The 18,703-nt window shown below is 37.0% G+C and overlaps 1 protein-coding gene across 4 annotated transcripts in view; it reads left to right on the top strand.

Annotated features, from left to right (window-relative positions):
- Positions 1-18,703, top strand: part of LOC136876987 (aladin) — a 122,094-nt gene that overhangs the window by 7,874 nt on the left and 95,517 nt on the right. For all 4 annotated transcript variants that reach the window (XM_067150783.2, XM_067150775.2, XM_067150767.2 and 1 more), the window contains 2 exons: positions 13,307-13,431; positions 13,513-13,663. In XM_067150783.2, coding sequence (XP_067006884.2) covers positions 13,526-13,663 — 138 coding nt within the window. In that variant the 5' untranslated portion in view covers positions 13,307-13,431; positions 13,513-13,525. The remainder of the gene's footprint in view (positions 1-13,306; positions 13,432-13,512; positions 13,664-18,703) is intronic.

Genomic DNA, 18,703 nt, shown 5'->3' on the forward strand with positions numbered 1-18,703 from the left:
CTACAATTCGCCTGGTATGGTGGAGAAGTCCTGAACCAGAGAGAACCAGAAGCAAAGACATGTAATAGCCAGACTTTCAGTACACAGCTTTCACTACAAGCTGTGTATTAACAAGTGATTTCACAAACCAAACGTAGATTGCGTGTGTGTGTGTGTGTGTGTGTGCTGTGCAGCAAAAATTGTGACACATACCCCATACTGAAGTGCACAAAAAGAGTGAAGTCAATCACACACAGATTCTGTACTATGCTCAGCTAAGCGCACCTTCTTCTGCTTATTATTATCAGGGTAGAAAAAAGTAAAAATAATTCAGTAGCCAGCACTTTTTTTTGTTGTTGCAAATATACATCATGGTAACCGCAGGTTAGACAAGGATAAAGTTACGTATTTTTGAAATGTGACCTTAAGTAGTATAGTCTGTCAGTTCACATAAGAATTGAAATTTATATTTTAAGAGATACTAACCCAAACAATCACCAGTCACCTTCAAGCTCAGCGTCCTTTAAAATTACACTACATGTGCCTGTTTGATTTCCCACCAAAACTCAAACGATCAATACATTTTGTTGCATCAAATTCCTTTAAAGATGGTCCATTCAAAGTTATCATCATGAGATCACTTAAGTTCTTCTCGGCAAGGTTGGTTCGCAATTTGTGTTTAATAATATTCATCGTGCTGAACCCTCGCTCACATGATGAGTCGATACAGGAAGTGTTGCCACTATACTAGGAGCTTTTCTAAAATCGGAAATCGTCCTTTCATAGTCTGTGATTTTTCAAGTAGAACATTTAGTGGAAGACCTTTCCCGGCTACTTTGAACTCGTACCGCTCGCTCAGTACGTCTTCTACATTGTTCTCAATTTGAAGGTGTGTTGAGAAATGAGTGGGAAAAAGCTGTATCTCACTGTTGCCATAATTTTACAGTTGTTTTCCTGATGGCCAGAAATATGTGTCAAAAACATCAGTTGCACTTTCAATGTCCTCATTTTGAAGAAAGGTGTCGTTCAGAAAGGTGATCGCACTTGCCAAAATATGCTCCTTATCGCTCGTGAAATTCTTATTCAATGCACCTGATAACTGTATTCCACTGAAAACTCCTGAAAGTGTAGTAGAAACAAACTTTTCTGCCATTGGGCCCTTGGTGTTCTGAAGTTGCTGAAATTAATTAATTGCATTATTTGCATGTGCTCTTATCTGACTTAAAAATCAGATCACGCCTCTGAAATACAAGTGGAAGTCTTTTGAATATACTCAGATAGTCATACAAGAAATGAATTGTGATGACAAATTTGAACTCCTTGATCTTTAGAAGACATTTAGCCGTGATTCTTCTTCACCTTTCCTTTCAGAAATATCCTCTAAATGCACCACTAAGCATTCCCAGTCTTTGACAACTGAATGTAAAGCATTTAATTTGCTTGCTACCCATCTAACTTGGTGTAAATACTGCAATTTAGATATTTCACATTCCTGCAACTCCGAAATGTTCTTCAGTTCGCGAAGTCGTTCTGACGAATGTCGATAAACCGTATGGGCCTATAGTTTCCTGAGTGTAGAATCAATTTCATCAATGATGTTTAAGTTTCACATTTTTCATTGAGTGAAGAAGAATGAGTTGGAGTTGATGTGCAACACCATGAACATTTTACCAAGTCCTCATTTTCTATTGGATATTTTTGAAACCAAACCATTACGGACACCGATCACGCATAGTGCTCCATCAGTCTCTGTAACTATTAGTTTGGTAACGTGAAGAGTTCTCCAAGCCCTAACTGAAGCAATTCTGTTTCTAGAGCCTCCATTTAGCTATCGCTTGTTACAACCTCCAGTGACACAATAGAAAGTCACCTTTTTTTTTTTTTTTTTTGCTCCTCATCATGAGATTTATCTGTTGATCCATCACGAAGATCTGGGGCAGTGTGTGAAATAAATTATCTGCATTTTGTATCATTAACATGCTTCTCTTCTATATATATAAAATAAGAGTTTTGTCTGTACATTGCTCAGAATTTGAAAATAATGGTATTTCTGTATCGTTCATGCCCATAGTAACAAGAAAATGCACTTTTTACTTCTCCGTAATTTCTGTCTGTCTGTATGTATGTATGTACACGCATAATGAGAAAACGGTTGAAGAGAATTTAATGAAAATCGGTATGCGAAGTCAGGAGATGAGCCTCTACAATCTAGGCTATAAATCATTTTACTAACGCTGAGTGAAATAGTAGTTTAGGGGAAGGCCTAAAATTGAATTCTCAACTATTTATGTTATTAGTGGTCTAATGAAAATCGGTATGTGAAGTCGGGGGATGAGCCTCTACAATCTAGGCTATAAATAATTTTACTCATGCTGTGTGAAATGGTAGTTTAGGGGAAGGCCTAAAATTGAATTCTCAACTATTTGTTATTAGTGGTCGTATTTTAAAGAAAATGGGTATGCAAAGTTGGGGAATAAGTTGCTACGATCTAGGCTATCAATAATTGTATTCACGCTGAGAAAAATGGTAGTTTAGGGGAAGGCCTAAAATATAATTCTCAAATATTGTTGTTATTAGTAGTCCTATCTTGATGAAAATCGGTATGCAAAGTCAGGATATAAGTCGCCATAGTATAGGCTGTAAATTATTTTATTCACGCTGAGTGAAATGGTAGTTTAGGGGAATGCCTAAAATGTAATTCTCAAATATTTCTTATTAAGAGGTGTAATCGATGAATGCTACATAACTAGGGTTATATAGTATTAAATTTCCTATTATTCATGTCTTATACATTGTTACCGTATTGGCTATGATCACAAAGATATTCATGATTTTGGATTTTTGTTACTAAGTCCACATCAGCGCCTAGTAACCAGAAATGGGTAAACAGTATTTAATGAAAATCAGTATGTAAAGTCGGAGAATAAGAAACTACAGTTTATTGTATAAAATATTTTACACCGGGCGAGTTGGCCGTGCGCGTAGAGGCGCGCGGCTGTGAACTTGCATCCGGGAGATAGTAGGTTCGAATCCCACTATCGGCAGTTCTGAAAATGGTTTTCTGTGGTTTCCCATTTTCACACCAGGCTGTACCTTAATTAAGGGCACGGCCGCTTCCTTCCAACTCCTAGGCCTTTCCTATCCCATCATCTGTGTCGGTGCGACATAAAGCCCCTAGCAAAAAAAAAAAATAATAATAATAATATTTTACAAATCACAGAGTCGAAAGAAAACTAAATGTGAAGGCCTACATTATAGAAAGCTCATAACATTGATCAACAATAACATTACATTGACCATTGTTTGTCGTGATGTGCTTTGTGTCATCTGTTGCCCTTCATCTCCGGTAGATAGGATTACTGCTGCGTACCGAGTATTTTTTATTTGATTTACGTCGCACTGACATAGATAGGTTTTATGGCGACGATGGGATAGGAAAGGGCTGGGAGTGCCTTAGGCCTTAATTAAGGTACAGGCCCAGCATTTGACTGATGTGAAAGTGGGAAACTACGGAATACCATCATCAGCGCTGCCGACAGTGGGGTTCGAATCCACTATCTCTCGGATGCAAGTTCACAGCTGCGCACCGCTAACCACACGGTCAACTCGCCCAGTCGTACAGAGTGAAACAACCTGCCTGAATATTGACGGGAAGTAGCTGGGGAGTTAGATAACTTTCTTCTTTGGCATGACATTCCCCTGGTTTATAAATTTTCTGATACTACTGGTACGTAACACACTGGATCATCATAGCATTCGGGCTATTCAATCCCTACTCTGCATATTTAGCGGAATAATGGCAGTTGAGTGTTCATGTCAATCTGCGGCCTGGTCATCCCAGCTCTGGAACTTTGGACTATTAGACTAGCACCACAATCTAACCGCAGCACTGTTCGTTAAAAGTGATAAAACGTGCGGCTTTCCATTTGATCGAGTTTTTTATATGATAGCATTGCTTTTAATCACTACATTCATACTTACGTTTTTGTAATGACCTATGTTGATTTCAGGTTAAGAAAACCACAAAGTCAGTCTTTCTGAGAATCCCGTAGCGAAGCACGGGTACATCAGCTAGTAATCAATAACAATCAACTTGCTTAACAATGCAATCAAACCTTCAAAATCAGTGTAGGGTCTTTTACTTTTTGCAATATGATAAGATGACATGAACAATGCATTCATATGCTGTAACATATTAGCATTCAATTTCTTTACGCACTTCACTAAAAGTGCACGTTCAGGATTTTTCTTGAAACTTTCAGCCTCCTGCCAGCCCCACGATGTAGGGGTAGCGTGCCTGCCTCTTACCCGGAGGCCCTGGGTTCGATTCCCAGGCAGGTTAGAGATTTTGACCTGAACATGAGGGCTGGTTCGAGGTCCACTCAGCCAATTACAATTCAGAAGCTATCTGACAGCGAGATGGCAGCTCCGGTCAAGAAAGCCAAGGATAACGGCCAAGAAGATTTGTCGTGCTGACCACACGACACCTCATAATCTGAAGGCCTCCGGACTGAGCAGCAGTCGCTTGGTACACCAAGGCCCTTTGGGGATGATACGTCATTTTTTAGCCTCCTGACATTTCGAGTGAGGATAGAATTTTTCCTGTGTTTCCAGTTTAAATGGTCCTGAAAATCCGGATACAACTTCAGAAATTTTGTCGGCAATACTACGAAAGTTACTACATAATTTACACTTCGCAATTTCTTCTTTGTAGCACAGCCACAGTAGTAATTCAAGCTATGATTCTCTGCATTGTGTATCATTCACATACTTCTCTGAATCAGTAACATTCAACTTGCGTAACAATGCAACCAAACCTTCAAAATCAGTGCAGGGTCTGTTAATTTTTTGCAATATGATAAGATGACATAAACAATGCATTCATATGCTATAACATATTAGCATTCATTTTCTTTACGCACTTCGCTAGAAGTGCTGAAATTTCCGTTTGCCTGAAGATTGAAATTTCGACGTATTTTTAATGTTTGACTTATCATTGTCTTAAACACCATAAAGTTCATGCTGGTCATTGTCGTCTTGAACACTACAGTCGGCACTTCCATCAAGTGTTTTCTCACATTCACTCGCTTCTCTATCACTTTATGTTAAATTTACGGGCCATACTTACGAAGAAATCCAAAAGAGTACACTGATTTTTTGCTCACATCAGTCAATTTGTGCGGCTTTGTTAGTTTCATTTTGCCGATTTTCTCAAGTATAACACAGAAACGTAAAAAACACCAGCGTTAAATGGCTTCCGAGTTCGCGGGCTCCGATGTCTGATGCTACGTTGCCAATTTTCCATTAATGCACAGGAATAAAAACAACCGTATTTCTAAAGTACAAACCGTCCTATACCAAGATGCTGTAATTAAATTGAAAGTATAAATAATGTTCGGTGAAAATACAAGAATTGATAACCACGTCATTCCATATGTTCTAAGTGCAAAGAATTTGTCAGCACTGCTTTGGCGGTAATAGTTTAGGAAAGTGACCAACCGACATCGAACCTGCCAAGTTGGGCTAAGAAGGCCAGCACTATACCGTGGTTCGTCACTTGCTTTCTTGGCTTACGCTGCCTGAACCGTCAACGATAGACCCCAAGTGTAAGCGTAATGAAAAAAGTCCACTATGGTATATACCTATTTCAAAGCGGTTGCCCTCTAGAAGCGATTTTATGTTATAGTCGGTGGTAAAAGAAACATAACTCCGTAAGATTAAATAAATATTTTGATACTATCCTCGAACTCCTCGTCAAAATAAATTGTTTGACCTCCTCCACTATTTCATAAAGATTACAATAACATTGTCAGGACATCATTTGCATGAATGGCTCAGAAGTTATGACCATTTTAGACTGTGGTAGTAGTTCTCTGCATTTCTCCACAACTCTGGTCTAATCTTTTCACTCGGCTACCGTTAGCTGATCATCTGTAATGGAACTCGATGTGTTATAATATGTCCACATGAAATGATACTTGTTTGACGGGTTACAACGATTTATCCCATGACCGCTAGACAGCTCTCGCGCCGAACTGAAACGTCCCGTTCCAGGGTACGAAGAGCAACTACAGAACTCAAGACTCTGCCAAAAGCACTGAAAATGTTTATTGCACATATTAGAATACTAGCTGATGTACCCGTGCTTCGCTACGGAATTCTACATTGTAAACAAAATTCTAGTGTACACCTTGTGAGCAAGTTTGTATTGAATTGCATAGCTCTTAACATTGCCCTGGAAATGCGACGGGCAAGTCACCACACATCTTTTCTCATATGAAAAGGGAATTTTCACTGTAGTTGTAGACCCGTTTGTATACCATCAGTCACAATCAGGTTGGGGAGTTTTCATTATCATGGTAGACACTCACTTTCCACCTGTGTTTTTACATCCTCAGAAAAACTGTCTAAATGGTTTTCCCAACTGAAATGAACATACAATACAATGACGTTAGTAGGAATGGCGCAATTAAAAGCAATGCCTTCATAGGAAATACTCGATCAAATGAAACACCACACATTCTCTCACTTTTAGCGAACAGGACTACACTGCCAATCCAACAATCCAAAGTTCCAGAGCTGGAATGACCAAGCCGCAGATAGCCGTGATTCATGTACACTCTTCGACTTTTTCAGTGGGGAGAGGGTCGAATAGTGGAGACTCCCAGAACAAAAACTATGCCCTTTTACTAACTTTTTTCCTAGGAGTACCCGATAAGTCGGAAAATATCCATTCACTACACTGCCGGCGGAAAAATGTATCTGACTTGGAGGCAAATTTTTCCTCCAAGCCAGAGGAGAAACCTCCTCTTCAATGATAATTTGGAATAAAATTAATGTAAAATTTAATAAAAGTGAAGAGGAAGAAGCTTTTCTTTAAAAACGGCTCTATCCAGGGTTGAATTTTGAGTTATTTAGTGACTTGTCATGCTATAACTTGGAATAGGACTAAATTGTAATTCTAGAGCAGGCCATACTAATAAGCAACTACTACTAAGTCAGCCTCAGCCTTAAGTATGCACACTGCTCATTCAAAACAGCGCGTCAGAGTAGGGATCGAATAACTGGAATACTATGAGGAACCAGTATGTTACCTACCAGCTGTATCAGAAAATGTATGAACCAGAGGAATGGCATGCTAAAGAAGAAAGTTTTCTAACTCCCCGTATTTAGTTAGGCTATTATACTCGGTATGCAGCAGTAATGCCATCTATCGGAGTTGAGAGGCAGCATAAGAGACAAATAACATCACAACAAACAATGGTCAATGTTATGTTATTGTTGATGAATGTTATGCGCTTTCGATATTGTAGGCCTTCACATTTAGTTTTCTTCCGACTCTGAAACACCACTCTTCATAGTCGGTACGGTAAAACTGAATAAAACATACATGATCGGAAATTGTATTCTCTGAACTTTTGTTATGTAGTACTTTTCAATAGGACCAAAAACATAGGTACTGGTACTATACGCACACTTTATCTTGAGCCCGGATCTCCATAGTAACGAATGGGAACTAGGGCTCAAGAAAAAGTGCGCGTACTATATTTAAAAATTAAATTTTAGGCGCCTCCCCCTAAACTGCAATTTCATCCAGGGTGAATAAAATTGTTTATAGCTTAGACTGTAGTTTCATATTCCCCGACTCTGTATACCGATTTTCATTAAATTCTGTTTACCCATTTTCTCGTGGCTCGTTGTCGATATGGACTTAGCAACAAAAATACAAATTCATGAATATCTGTGTTATCATAGCCAGTACAGTAAAAATGTATAAGGCATAAATGGTCGGAAATTTAATTCTGTACAACTTTGGTTATGTAGTATGTATCGATAGGACCACTAAAAATATAAATATTTGAGAATTGCATTTTGGGCCTTCCCCTAAACTACCATTTCATTAAGCATGAATAAAATGATTTATAGCCTAGATTGTAGTAGCTCATTCTCTGACTTTGTATACCATTTGTCAATGAAATAGGACCACTAATGACGTACATATTTAAGAATTAAATTTTAGGCCTCCCCTAAACTACCACTTCACTCAGCGTGAATAAAATTATTTATAACCTAGATTTTAGTGACTTATTCCCCTACTTTGCATACCAATTCCGTTTAAGGACTGTCAGATCACTTGCTTCTCACTGTTCCCAGAGATATTAGGCCTAACTGCTTAGGTTCCATCAAGTCATATGGTCAATTCCATATTTCCACATAGTAATGCTATTGACCCTTAAGGGTATGCTCAAGATTGATACAATTTTTCCTTGTTATGATTATTGTCCATTTCTCTGTGTTCTAGTAAGCTGCTTATCAGTGATTAAATATGTACGTGAAGCATTACAAAAATGTGTTTCATTTGCTTAATATTTAAGTGATGAAACATTAACAGTTCTATTAAGATTAGTATTTTTTTTTGTCTTGTGTTTCTTTGTGTTTAGAGTTCTCTGTTGATAAATCAGAACTAATTGAGATAGAACGCAGAACTTGAGTCAATACTGTGTGACATGAGATCTGTTGCAAAATATGTCAAAGGACTACTGTTACAACTTAAAATCACCGAATGGGTGGCCGTATGGTTTAGGCCATGTAGCTGTCAGGTTGCATTCTGGAGGTAGTGTGTTCGAACCCCACTGTCAGCAGCCCTGAAAATGGTTTTCCGTGGTTTCCAATTTTCACTTAATCAAGGCCATGGTCGCTTCCTTTTCAGTCCTAGCCCTTTCCTATCCCATTGTTGACATCAGATCTGTCTGTATTAGTGTGATATTAAACAAAGCGTAACAAGAAAAGGCAACTTAAAATTCAATTACTAACAACAGTATGGTTATACTTATCCTTTGGAGTTTGGTAGTTTTAAATTAACTTAGTGCATATATTGCCCAAATATCAACTACTTGTTTATAAATCAAATAAATGATACCTGTAAATAAATAAATACATACATTTTCATTATAGGGGGTTCAAACCCCACTGTCGGGAGACTGGAAAATGGTTTTCTGTGGTTTCCCATTTTCACACCAGGCAAATGCTGGGGTGTACCTTAATTAAGGCCACGGTCGCTTCCTTCCCACTCCTAACCCTTTCACTATAAGACCTATCTGTATCGGTGCGACATTTAAAAAAAAAATTACTTCTTCCATTTTCATTATGCCTTCCAACATCTGCTAGCCTCTGTGAATAAACTAAGTCTCCAATACCTTCAGCATGTGGCTTCACAAAATATATTATTATTTCAAAACTTTTCCCATAAGGAAATCATAATTTAATTTCATATGTTGCGATTGTTAAAAACATTTTAGCTCTTTCTTATTATTCATGCTAAAAAAAAAGCTCATATAGGAATATTCTTCATGCACCATGAGACAACAACTGGTGGAGGCTGTGAAAAAAAAGAGATGATTAAATCTACCTAGTCTGACCATAAATAGTGTTCACAATAATTATTATTAAGTTAATGTCGTATGGTCCACCTATACTATGTTATGCAGTATTATTGAATTACATTACTAAGCTAGGGACTAGTTTCGGCCTTGGCTGGCCATATTCAGGCTTAATTTAATATATCTAATAACTAAACAAATGTTAAAACACACAATTGGTATGAATACTAATGTACAAATACACAATTAACATTAAAATCTGGGATGAACTAAGTGTAAAATCTGAGAAATAAATTAAGCTCTAAATTCTTAGCATCTGGGGTATGCTCATCATCCAGACTCTTTCTTGTATTGATATTCATAGAATTGTTAGTTCCATCACTGCTAATCGTTACATTTTCAATTGCAAAACGAAAACTGGTAAATGTTGATTCTGTAGTCAGATCAATCACCAAACCTACTTGAGTGGTGTTAGCAGTATACAAGCCACTGGATGCCACTATAAACAAAAACTTTCATTTAACAGTGGTTTAATCTGTCCGGCTTTTTAGCTGAATCGTCAGCCTACTGATCTCTGAATTAGAGACCCCAGGTTCGATTCCCGACCTGGGGAGGATTTGAACTGTATATGTTTAACCACCAGCTGACGCAGAACTGCTAGATGGTGTCTCCACATCGAAATAAAATGAAATGTTCCCGTAGTGCGTGTTAAAATCATGCTGATTTTCCGGAGCCCACTAGACACAGTTATGTCGATTCACTGTTCTATTAAGTTTAAATTGGGCTTCATCAGACCACACTAACTTCGTCAGAAATTTGTTCATATTGGGTTGCCATTTGGCTGATACCATTCGCAAAATTGCATTCGACGATCGGGATTGTCCTCATTAAGCGCATGCAGTAATCGTGGGATGTAAACTTTCCACTTAGCTGTTTTCAAAATTCATCCTACACTTGTACTACTAATCCCCACTTCACATGCACATTGCGTAGCAGACTTCTATGGAGAATTAGCAAAACTTTCCAACACGTGAGCCGACGAAGCAGGGCTGGTAGCTGTGCGCGTTCTTCCCGATCTTCCTTTGTGAATATCACAAATCGTTTCATGTGCCTCAAACTTCCCAGTAATGCGTTTAATTGTTAGGCGTGTTGGCGGTTCTGTTTCAAACTCCCTCCTCCACTGACATTGCACTTCAGCGGCATTATAAAACCTGATAAACCACTTCAGAATGTACTTTCGTTGCTTGAACAACGTCAAGCGTGCTCCAGCCATTTTGTTTTCCCACTATCGTGATGCAAGTACCGACATCTGTTGAGCGAAAGACCACACTACAACATTTAAAAACAATGATAACAGTTGACAATATCCATATTCCGATATCGTCTAACAAAGAGTGTATATATTTTTCTGGCGGACTCTGTAGTATTGAAAAAGATGGACCATACAACATTAAAATAATAATTATTATTGTGATCACAATTCAGTACGGATCAAAACCTTGAAGTCTATATCCTATAATCATAAATAGTGTTACAAAGTACCCTCCGAGTTCTGTCATTTTCCTCACAACACTATGGCATATAGAAGAACCTTTGCTGCAAATAATCTATATTAACCTCCAAAGTGATGCTGTTGCTGTGTCTTGTGTCTCATATGTTCCAGATGCAGTCACAGTTCACCAGTGGCTTCAGAAATCCATAGAGCTCACCATCTGGCATCAGAGATTGTTTGATGAGGAGTTACGATGAAGTTTAGGACATTCACCTTTATAAGAAAGATGTCAAAACGTGCTAAAATGTGCCAAAACATAGTGGTATCTTCCGTTGTAAAGCCCTCAAATCAAACTTTTTTTCAAGGAATAGAATTGAAGTTTTTATACAGAAATCCACTCTATCACACAAGGCCAAGACCACTTAACAATGATTGCTAGCAAATGTTCCTGGCTTCATTTCTGTTGCTGATTGGTCATCTGGCAATCCATATCTAAATCCTTTGGGTTACAATTCACATTAGGCAAATGCCAGAGTTGTACGATAATTAAGGCTATGGTCAATACCTTCTTAGTCTTAGCCCTGTCCCAGCATCACCAGAAACTTGTAGTAGTGCAATGTTAAACCGTTGCAATAAATAAAACCTAATATTGCATTATTAGGTAGTTCAAAGTGAACTACAGTATTAAAATTTGGTGGCAATTTCTATTACATATCCTTTCTTCCACAGTCACATTAGTCTCAACAAATCTCTGAGACCTCACTTCAATGTTAGTATCATGTTTGTGATCAAATGAAGGCTTTGTAGGAAAAATGAAACCGTACATGAGTTATGTAAAAGAAGACTAATTTAAAGATCTATAATTTAAACAGGAATTTGAAACCTACTTTCCCAATAAATTTTATGGCAGATTTCTCTGTATTTGTAAATCCACTTTATGTTGATATTTGTATGGACAACTTCTCATTATTAACCAAAAATTGTGCTTTGCAAAAATGGGGAAAATAGTCCTAAATCTTTCATTTGGCTGTATAACTGTCCAGAAAACTTTGAAGATTATCATGCAAAATTTCTAAAAATCATCATTGCAGGGAAAGAAATAAAAGTGAAGTTTAGAAATGTTCATATTAAACTTTATGTGCATTGATTTGTGACTAAAATAAAGTTATCTACAACAAATCATCCAACAGTTATACAAAGGATGACAAGTTTGACCCTCACATTAATTAAAAGAAAATGGTGATGTACAGGTGTTTAACTTTTTTTAGTAACTAACTTATTTGCTGATTTTTTATTAAATAATAATAATAATAATCGTATGGCCTCAGCTACCGTGTGCAGACATTTCAATTTGACGCCATCTGGCTGTCTGCTTGTCAATTTCGACGTTCCGTTTTACTCTAGGTCCCCACTAGATGGCAGACCGAGTAAACCGAAACTCTCTTGGGCGTCTATGGCTGAGATTTAATGAATTTTGTCGGGTAAACACCAAATGTGTCACCAGAGATCTTTTACATGCCGACATCGTACGACATGGAGTGTCGAATGGACTTTTTTCCGCCCTTCAAAAATCCGACTACCTCTGCCGGGTTTGAACCCACTATCTTGGGATCCGGAGGCCGACACTCTACCGCTGATTTATAATCAATTTTATTAATTACATTTTTGAACTGATTTACTAGGTACACAAAGCAATACACTGAATAATATGCATGCGTTTAATACATAACCTGTAAAATAACAAAAACTGAGCTTCATTTTATTTTCTGTTGGTCCTTAAGACTGAAAAAAGTTGATGAAGTGTAAGATACAGAATACTGATGAAAATGTAAATGGAGCATTGGAAAATGAAATGTTCTTCGTAAGATTTTGTTTACTACCATTATAGTGATGCTACTCCTTTAAAATAATGAAATTTCTTGTCTTGTACTTTGGGAATTCCAAACTTGTATACCGTATGTGAAGATTACCACTTCTGCCCAAAAGTTTCCAAAAACATACTAATTCCTTTTCTCCTCTCACACTTTAAAATGCTCATCATCTTTAGGTACTTAATAATGCAATCATAATGTGAAAAATATTTGGGTTTCTAAAGACCAAACTGCACTTTCTGAGCGATTCTCAGGAGCCTATTGTAAGTTATTTTCCTTCTTGTATTCTTGTTAGCACATGTAAGTGATGAATTGATCATTACCAGTAAGTTGCATGTCCTTAGTGATCAAGGTAAAATATCATCTGTCATAGTAGTCTTAAAGAATCTGTAATTTATTCATTTGTAAAACCTAAAGATAATTCATGCCTAACTAGTTTCATAATTGCATACTTTTTACGTGGCCTGTGAATTTTTTTATGTTTACAAAATTGTAGTTTGTGATTTAGGGTCACTTATGCCTGAATACTGGCTTCAAAGATGCTACTTCTCTTCATGCTTTTAATTAATGTATTATTTCCACAGGTATCGAAACATCCGACAGTAACCATCACTCGGGAGCTGCTTCGTACTTCTTTGTATCGGGAAGAATTGAAGGAGGTATTCCTTCCTGTTCAGGAGACTCTTGTGAAGAGATTGGTCCACATATGGTAAAGTGCTGTAGTTTCATTTCTCAGTTATTCAGTTGATCAGTGATAACATGTAATGCATTAGTTACTTTTTCTCTTAAGGTATGAACAGGGCATGGTCGAAGCCTTGAAATCTCTTGCCAATCCATCTCATGGAGACATCCCTCCTTTATTACAGCGAGTTGCCTCCTTCATGCTCAAAGTTGCCCGTGGTGTCACACAGATACGCAACACATTTCACCCTCATCTCAGGGTAAGACAAGACCCATATAGTTTTGTATTTCTAAGACTTAATGCTAGTAGTCAAATTGTCTTATATTTATTCCACTTGTAAATTATGTTAGAAAATGAGAAGGGCCTAACTTTACAAGGATCACAAAATGCATCTGCTTTCTTACACCACTTGTTCTCAGCATGGTAATAATGTTTCAAGTTTGCACTGGTTTCTTCTCTTACAAGTCTTTCAGAGGAGGTGCAGTTAGTTAACTAATAGCTGGTGTACTTACCATGAACCAATATAGTAAGAATCTCATTATCTCAGAAGTCAGTGAAGAGAGAAGCTTGAAGCAGCTATTATCATCACTTACAAGGAACCATCGATCAATGTTAAGAAAACTTGAAACCGGTTTTTGAACCATCCAAAAGAGAGCATTGAAATATATGAAACCCTCAAATATTACATCCAGTCGTGCTTATTTACAGCTTATAAATCTCATATTTTGTCCTGTATTAGCTCAACACAACTAAGGTTATGTTACAAGGAGATTTCCGCCTTCCAATACTTGTCAGTTTCTTATAGCTAGTTTATTATTTACATGACATAATCCAGCTTGATCTCTGAGTATAATAATAATAATAATAATAATAATAATAATAATACCTATAAGAAACTGACAAGTATTGGAAGGTGGGAATCTCCTTGTAACATAACCTTAGTCGTGCGTATGTCTACGAGTTACGGGGCGGTAAAGATGTGTGGGTGGAGATGGTGGAGGTCGTCAGTGTCCAACTTGTAGCGAAGTTATTTTGAACTGCTGGCGCGATGTAAGGAGAAGAGAGTACTGTGAGTGCAATGAACTTTGTGAACATTGTACGCCTGTTAAACTATGTATTCATTTCTTTTAAATCATAACGCAATAATCGCAAGACTTGTAATTAATTTATACATGTTTTAAAGATAAAATTAAATACTAACCTGCGGCTGTGTTGTAATGACATGAGGGATAAAATTATTCAAAGTAAACATTTAAACACTGTATGTATATGTACTGGTTAAACAATTACATACTCACCAATAATGTGGCAGTCATGTTTAATCCCCTTCAGCATATTTAGTCTCCTGGGAATGATAATGGAAATTAAGAAAAAAGTATTCGAAACACAATAGCTTCTTGCACCAGCTGCATTTGAGTAAAGAAAGTTCATCACAATTATTATTGTCCTCCATAAGCAATGATTCACAAGTACCAATTCCTTCCTAATACAATAGTCTCTGCTATTTTCAAAAGCATCATTTGTGTTAATCAGACCCATGTCTATGTGACAAACAGAAGTGCAGTGAACATTCTTGATTGTAGATCAATGTCATGTATTTGAGAATATTGTTACACTGTTACAAGTTCACATCACTATCTTTTAACACAACAAAATCACAGATATGTCGGTCCATTGTTTTGAACATTCAGAAAAAATGCCTTTTTAACGGGTGCAATTCAGAAGTTGTTTTTGCTGGAATGATTTGCACTTTTAACTTTTCAGGCTCATAGTTATTTAATGAAAGTTCTTCATGTATTAAATTATTATCTTTGTGAGGCGCCCAGAAATCCAACAGTAAACAGTTCGATGGACCAGTGTGAGGTAAAAATGTCAACTCCAGAAATTACAGAAAAAGTCTTTTGTCATTTTTCCAGATTTTGACCACTGCACAATGAAATTAGGGGCTTTAAACATACCCTGCTGGACAGTTTGACTTGGTGGCTTTGATTTCTGCAGCATGATAAACATGCAGGGAAGGAGATACAATTCATGATACAATTGGCATACTTATGAATGAATATGTCTGTACACTTTGTGATTGTGTAACACCACATACTACCTTTTTTCCACAGCAATCAAATGTTCTGGAATTTCTTTATTGATGCCAGATTGATCAGCATTATACACATTGTCAGCATCGTACTGCTCTATAAGCAACATTGTCTCATCTCTCCAGGATTGCAGTATGTTGTTAGTGGTATCAACATCATCATCTTTACGTGTGACAAAGTGCGTAATTTTTCTTGATCTTATGTGAAAATGTTGCTTGAAATTCCATGCCAATGTTGCACTCGCTGACGAAGGTAAATCAAGTGATTTGGCTTATTCACCATTTATGTAAGTTCATATTGTGCACTATTAAGTTGTCTGCGCGAGTCTCCATAAATTTCGTAAACACCAACTCATACAACTGCTGTGACTATTAAATTAGAAGATGACTTGCCATTAGAATCCGATTTTGCAGCATATTCCTTAAAACGGTACAACTGCGTCTCGTGCTTCAATCGAGGATATCCGTTTTTCATAGAGTTCCATGATAAGTGTGGAAATGTTTGCATTGGCTTCCACTTCTTTGCACTCAGCCATGTGTTTATAAATTTCATTTTTCTTCCTATGATCATTCTTCTGTTTTTCTGGGCTCTGTGGACCTTCTGATGTTGATTCCCGTTTTGCTAAAGGTGAAATAGATTCTTCTGGTGGTAATTCTTATCCTTCGGGCACTAACACTGTTTCAGATACAGGTTCATATTCATTAATATGTAAAGTCTGCATATATATTATTTCTGTATCAGACTCTATTATATCTACTAAACTAGTTGATGTACCCGTGCTTCGCTACAGAATTCTATGTTGTATACAGAATTCTAAGTTAGGTAGTGTAGCCTACACGCTGTGAGTAAGATTGTATTAAATTGCACAGCTCTTGCCCTTACCCCAGAAATGTGATGAGGATGACAAAACTTCTTTTATCATGCAAATACTGGGTTAGGGAATTTTTATTGTAATGGTAGGTCCTCTTTTCTACCATCAGTCACAATCAAGTTGGGGAGTTTTCATAATATTGGCAGATTCTCATTCTCCACCTGCCTTTTTACATCCTCGGAAAGACTGTCTTAGTGGTTTTCCCAACTGAAATCAACATAGGTAATAACAATGACATCAGTAGGAATGTCGCGATTAAAAGCAGTACTATCATAAGAAATACTCGAACCAATGATAAACCGCACATTTTCTCAATTTAAACGAACCGTACTACACTGCCGATCTAACAGTCGAAACTTCCAGAGCTGGAATATACCAAGCCGCAGACAGCCGTGAACTGCGAACTCTTCTCTGCTATTATTCCGTTAAGTGTGCATACTGCTCATTCCAATCAGCGTCTCAAAGTAGGGATCTAATTGCAGGAATACTATGATGAACCAGTGTGTTACGTACCAGCAGTGTCAGAAAATGTATGAATCAGAGAAATGGCATGCTAAAGAAGAAAGTTATCTAACTCCCCAGCTATTTCCCATCAGTATTCAGGCAGGCTGTTATACTCGGTACCCAACAGTGATCCCATCTATCGGAGATGAGTAGCAGCATAAGAGACAAAGAACATCACAACAAACAATGGTCAATGTAATGTTATTGTTGATCAATTTTATGACTTTATGAGCTTTCAATATTGTTGGCCTTCACATTTAGTTCTCTTCCAACTCTGAAATACCATTTTTATTATAACTGGTACATTAAAACTGAATAAAACATAAATAATCGGAAATTGTATTCTCTATAACTTTTATTATGCAGTACTTTTCGATAGCACCAATAACATAGGTACCTAAATTTTAGGCACCTTCCCCTAAACTAGGCCACCATTTCATCCTGCGTGAATACAAATTATAACCTGGACTGTAGCATCTTATTCCCGGACTTTACATACGGAATTTCATTAAATTCCATTTACTCGTTTTCTACTGGTTTGGTTTGATATGGATTTATCAACAAAAATTAAAATTTACAGATATCTCTGTTATCATAGCCGGTATGGTAAAGATGTATAAGACATAAAAGATTGGAAATTGAATTCTATAAAGCTTTAGTTATGTAGTATTTATTGATAGGACAACGAATAAAATAAACATTTGAGAATTAAATTTATGCCTTCCCCATAACTTTCATTTCACTCATCGTGAATGAAGTGATTTATAGCCTAGATTGTAGTGCATCATTCCCCGACTTTACATACCGATTTTCATTAAATTCTCTTCAGCCATACATACATACAGACAGACAGAAATTATGGAAAATTGAAAAGTACATTTTCCTTGTTACTTTCTACATGAGTGATACATAAATACCATTCTTTATCAATTCTGAGCAATGTACAGACAAAACTCTTATTTTATATACATAGATACTGAAATATTGTCTTATCTTCTTTGTTTAAACAGAGAGCTAGCAAATTATTTTCTTTAAAATGATTATATAATGCATTCACTACGTTAAGAGGGTTCATATTTACAGGTAGAAGCTTACTATGGAATGACCCGTACACAACTCAGAGTGCCAAGTTCACTGCACTCACAGTATTCTCTATCCCTCCCTCCCAGCCCTGTAGATGGTTTTCCGTGGTTTCCCATTTTCACACCAGGTAAATATCTGGATATACCTTAATTAAGGCCAAAGCCGCTTCCTTCCCACCCATAGCCCTTTCGTATCCCATCGTCACCATAAGACCTGTCTGTGTCAGTGCGACGTAAAGCAAATTGCAATAATAAATAATCTCTCTCTCTCACCCGCTTCTCCTTACATCGTACCAGAAATTCAAAAGAACTTCACTCTGATTGGGTACTGACAATAGTATGTGGTGTTAAATAATCACAAAGAGCACCAGGCACCCTGTAACTTATCGATATATGTACACTATGATGTAATATTCAAGGGTTTCACATATTTCAGTGTGCTCTATTGGATGGTGTATAAATCAGTTTAATCATTTCTTAACATTGGTTGATGCTCCCTTGTTAGTTTGTAATAATTATAAAAAGCATCTCTACTGGGAGCTTTGTCTGTAACTTGGTATTTGTGTGTTACAAAGATATTTTCTTATACTTACAGTATTTATAAAAGCTGTGTGAAAAAATAACTCAATATATACTGGTATGGTATCAGTTACTATAGTATTCAGGAGATTAATACTTTGTTGTTATCATTATTCTCAAAATAAACTTTCAGCTTTTTTTTTTTTTTTTTTTTATGTCGCACCGACACA

The sequence above is a fragment of the Anabrus simplex genome, chromosome 1 (assembly GCF_040414725.1).
Source record: "Anabrus simplex isolate iqAnaSimp1 chromosome 1, ASM4041472v1, whole genome shotgun sequence".
In the NCBI taxonomy this organism is placed as follows: domain Eukaryota; kingdom Metazoa; phylum Arthropoda; class Insecta; order Orthoptera; family Tettigoniidae; genus Anabrus; species Anabrus simplex.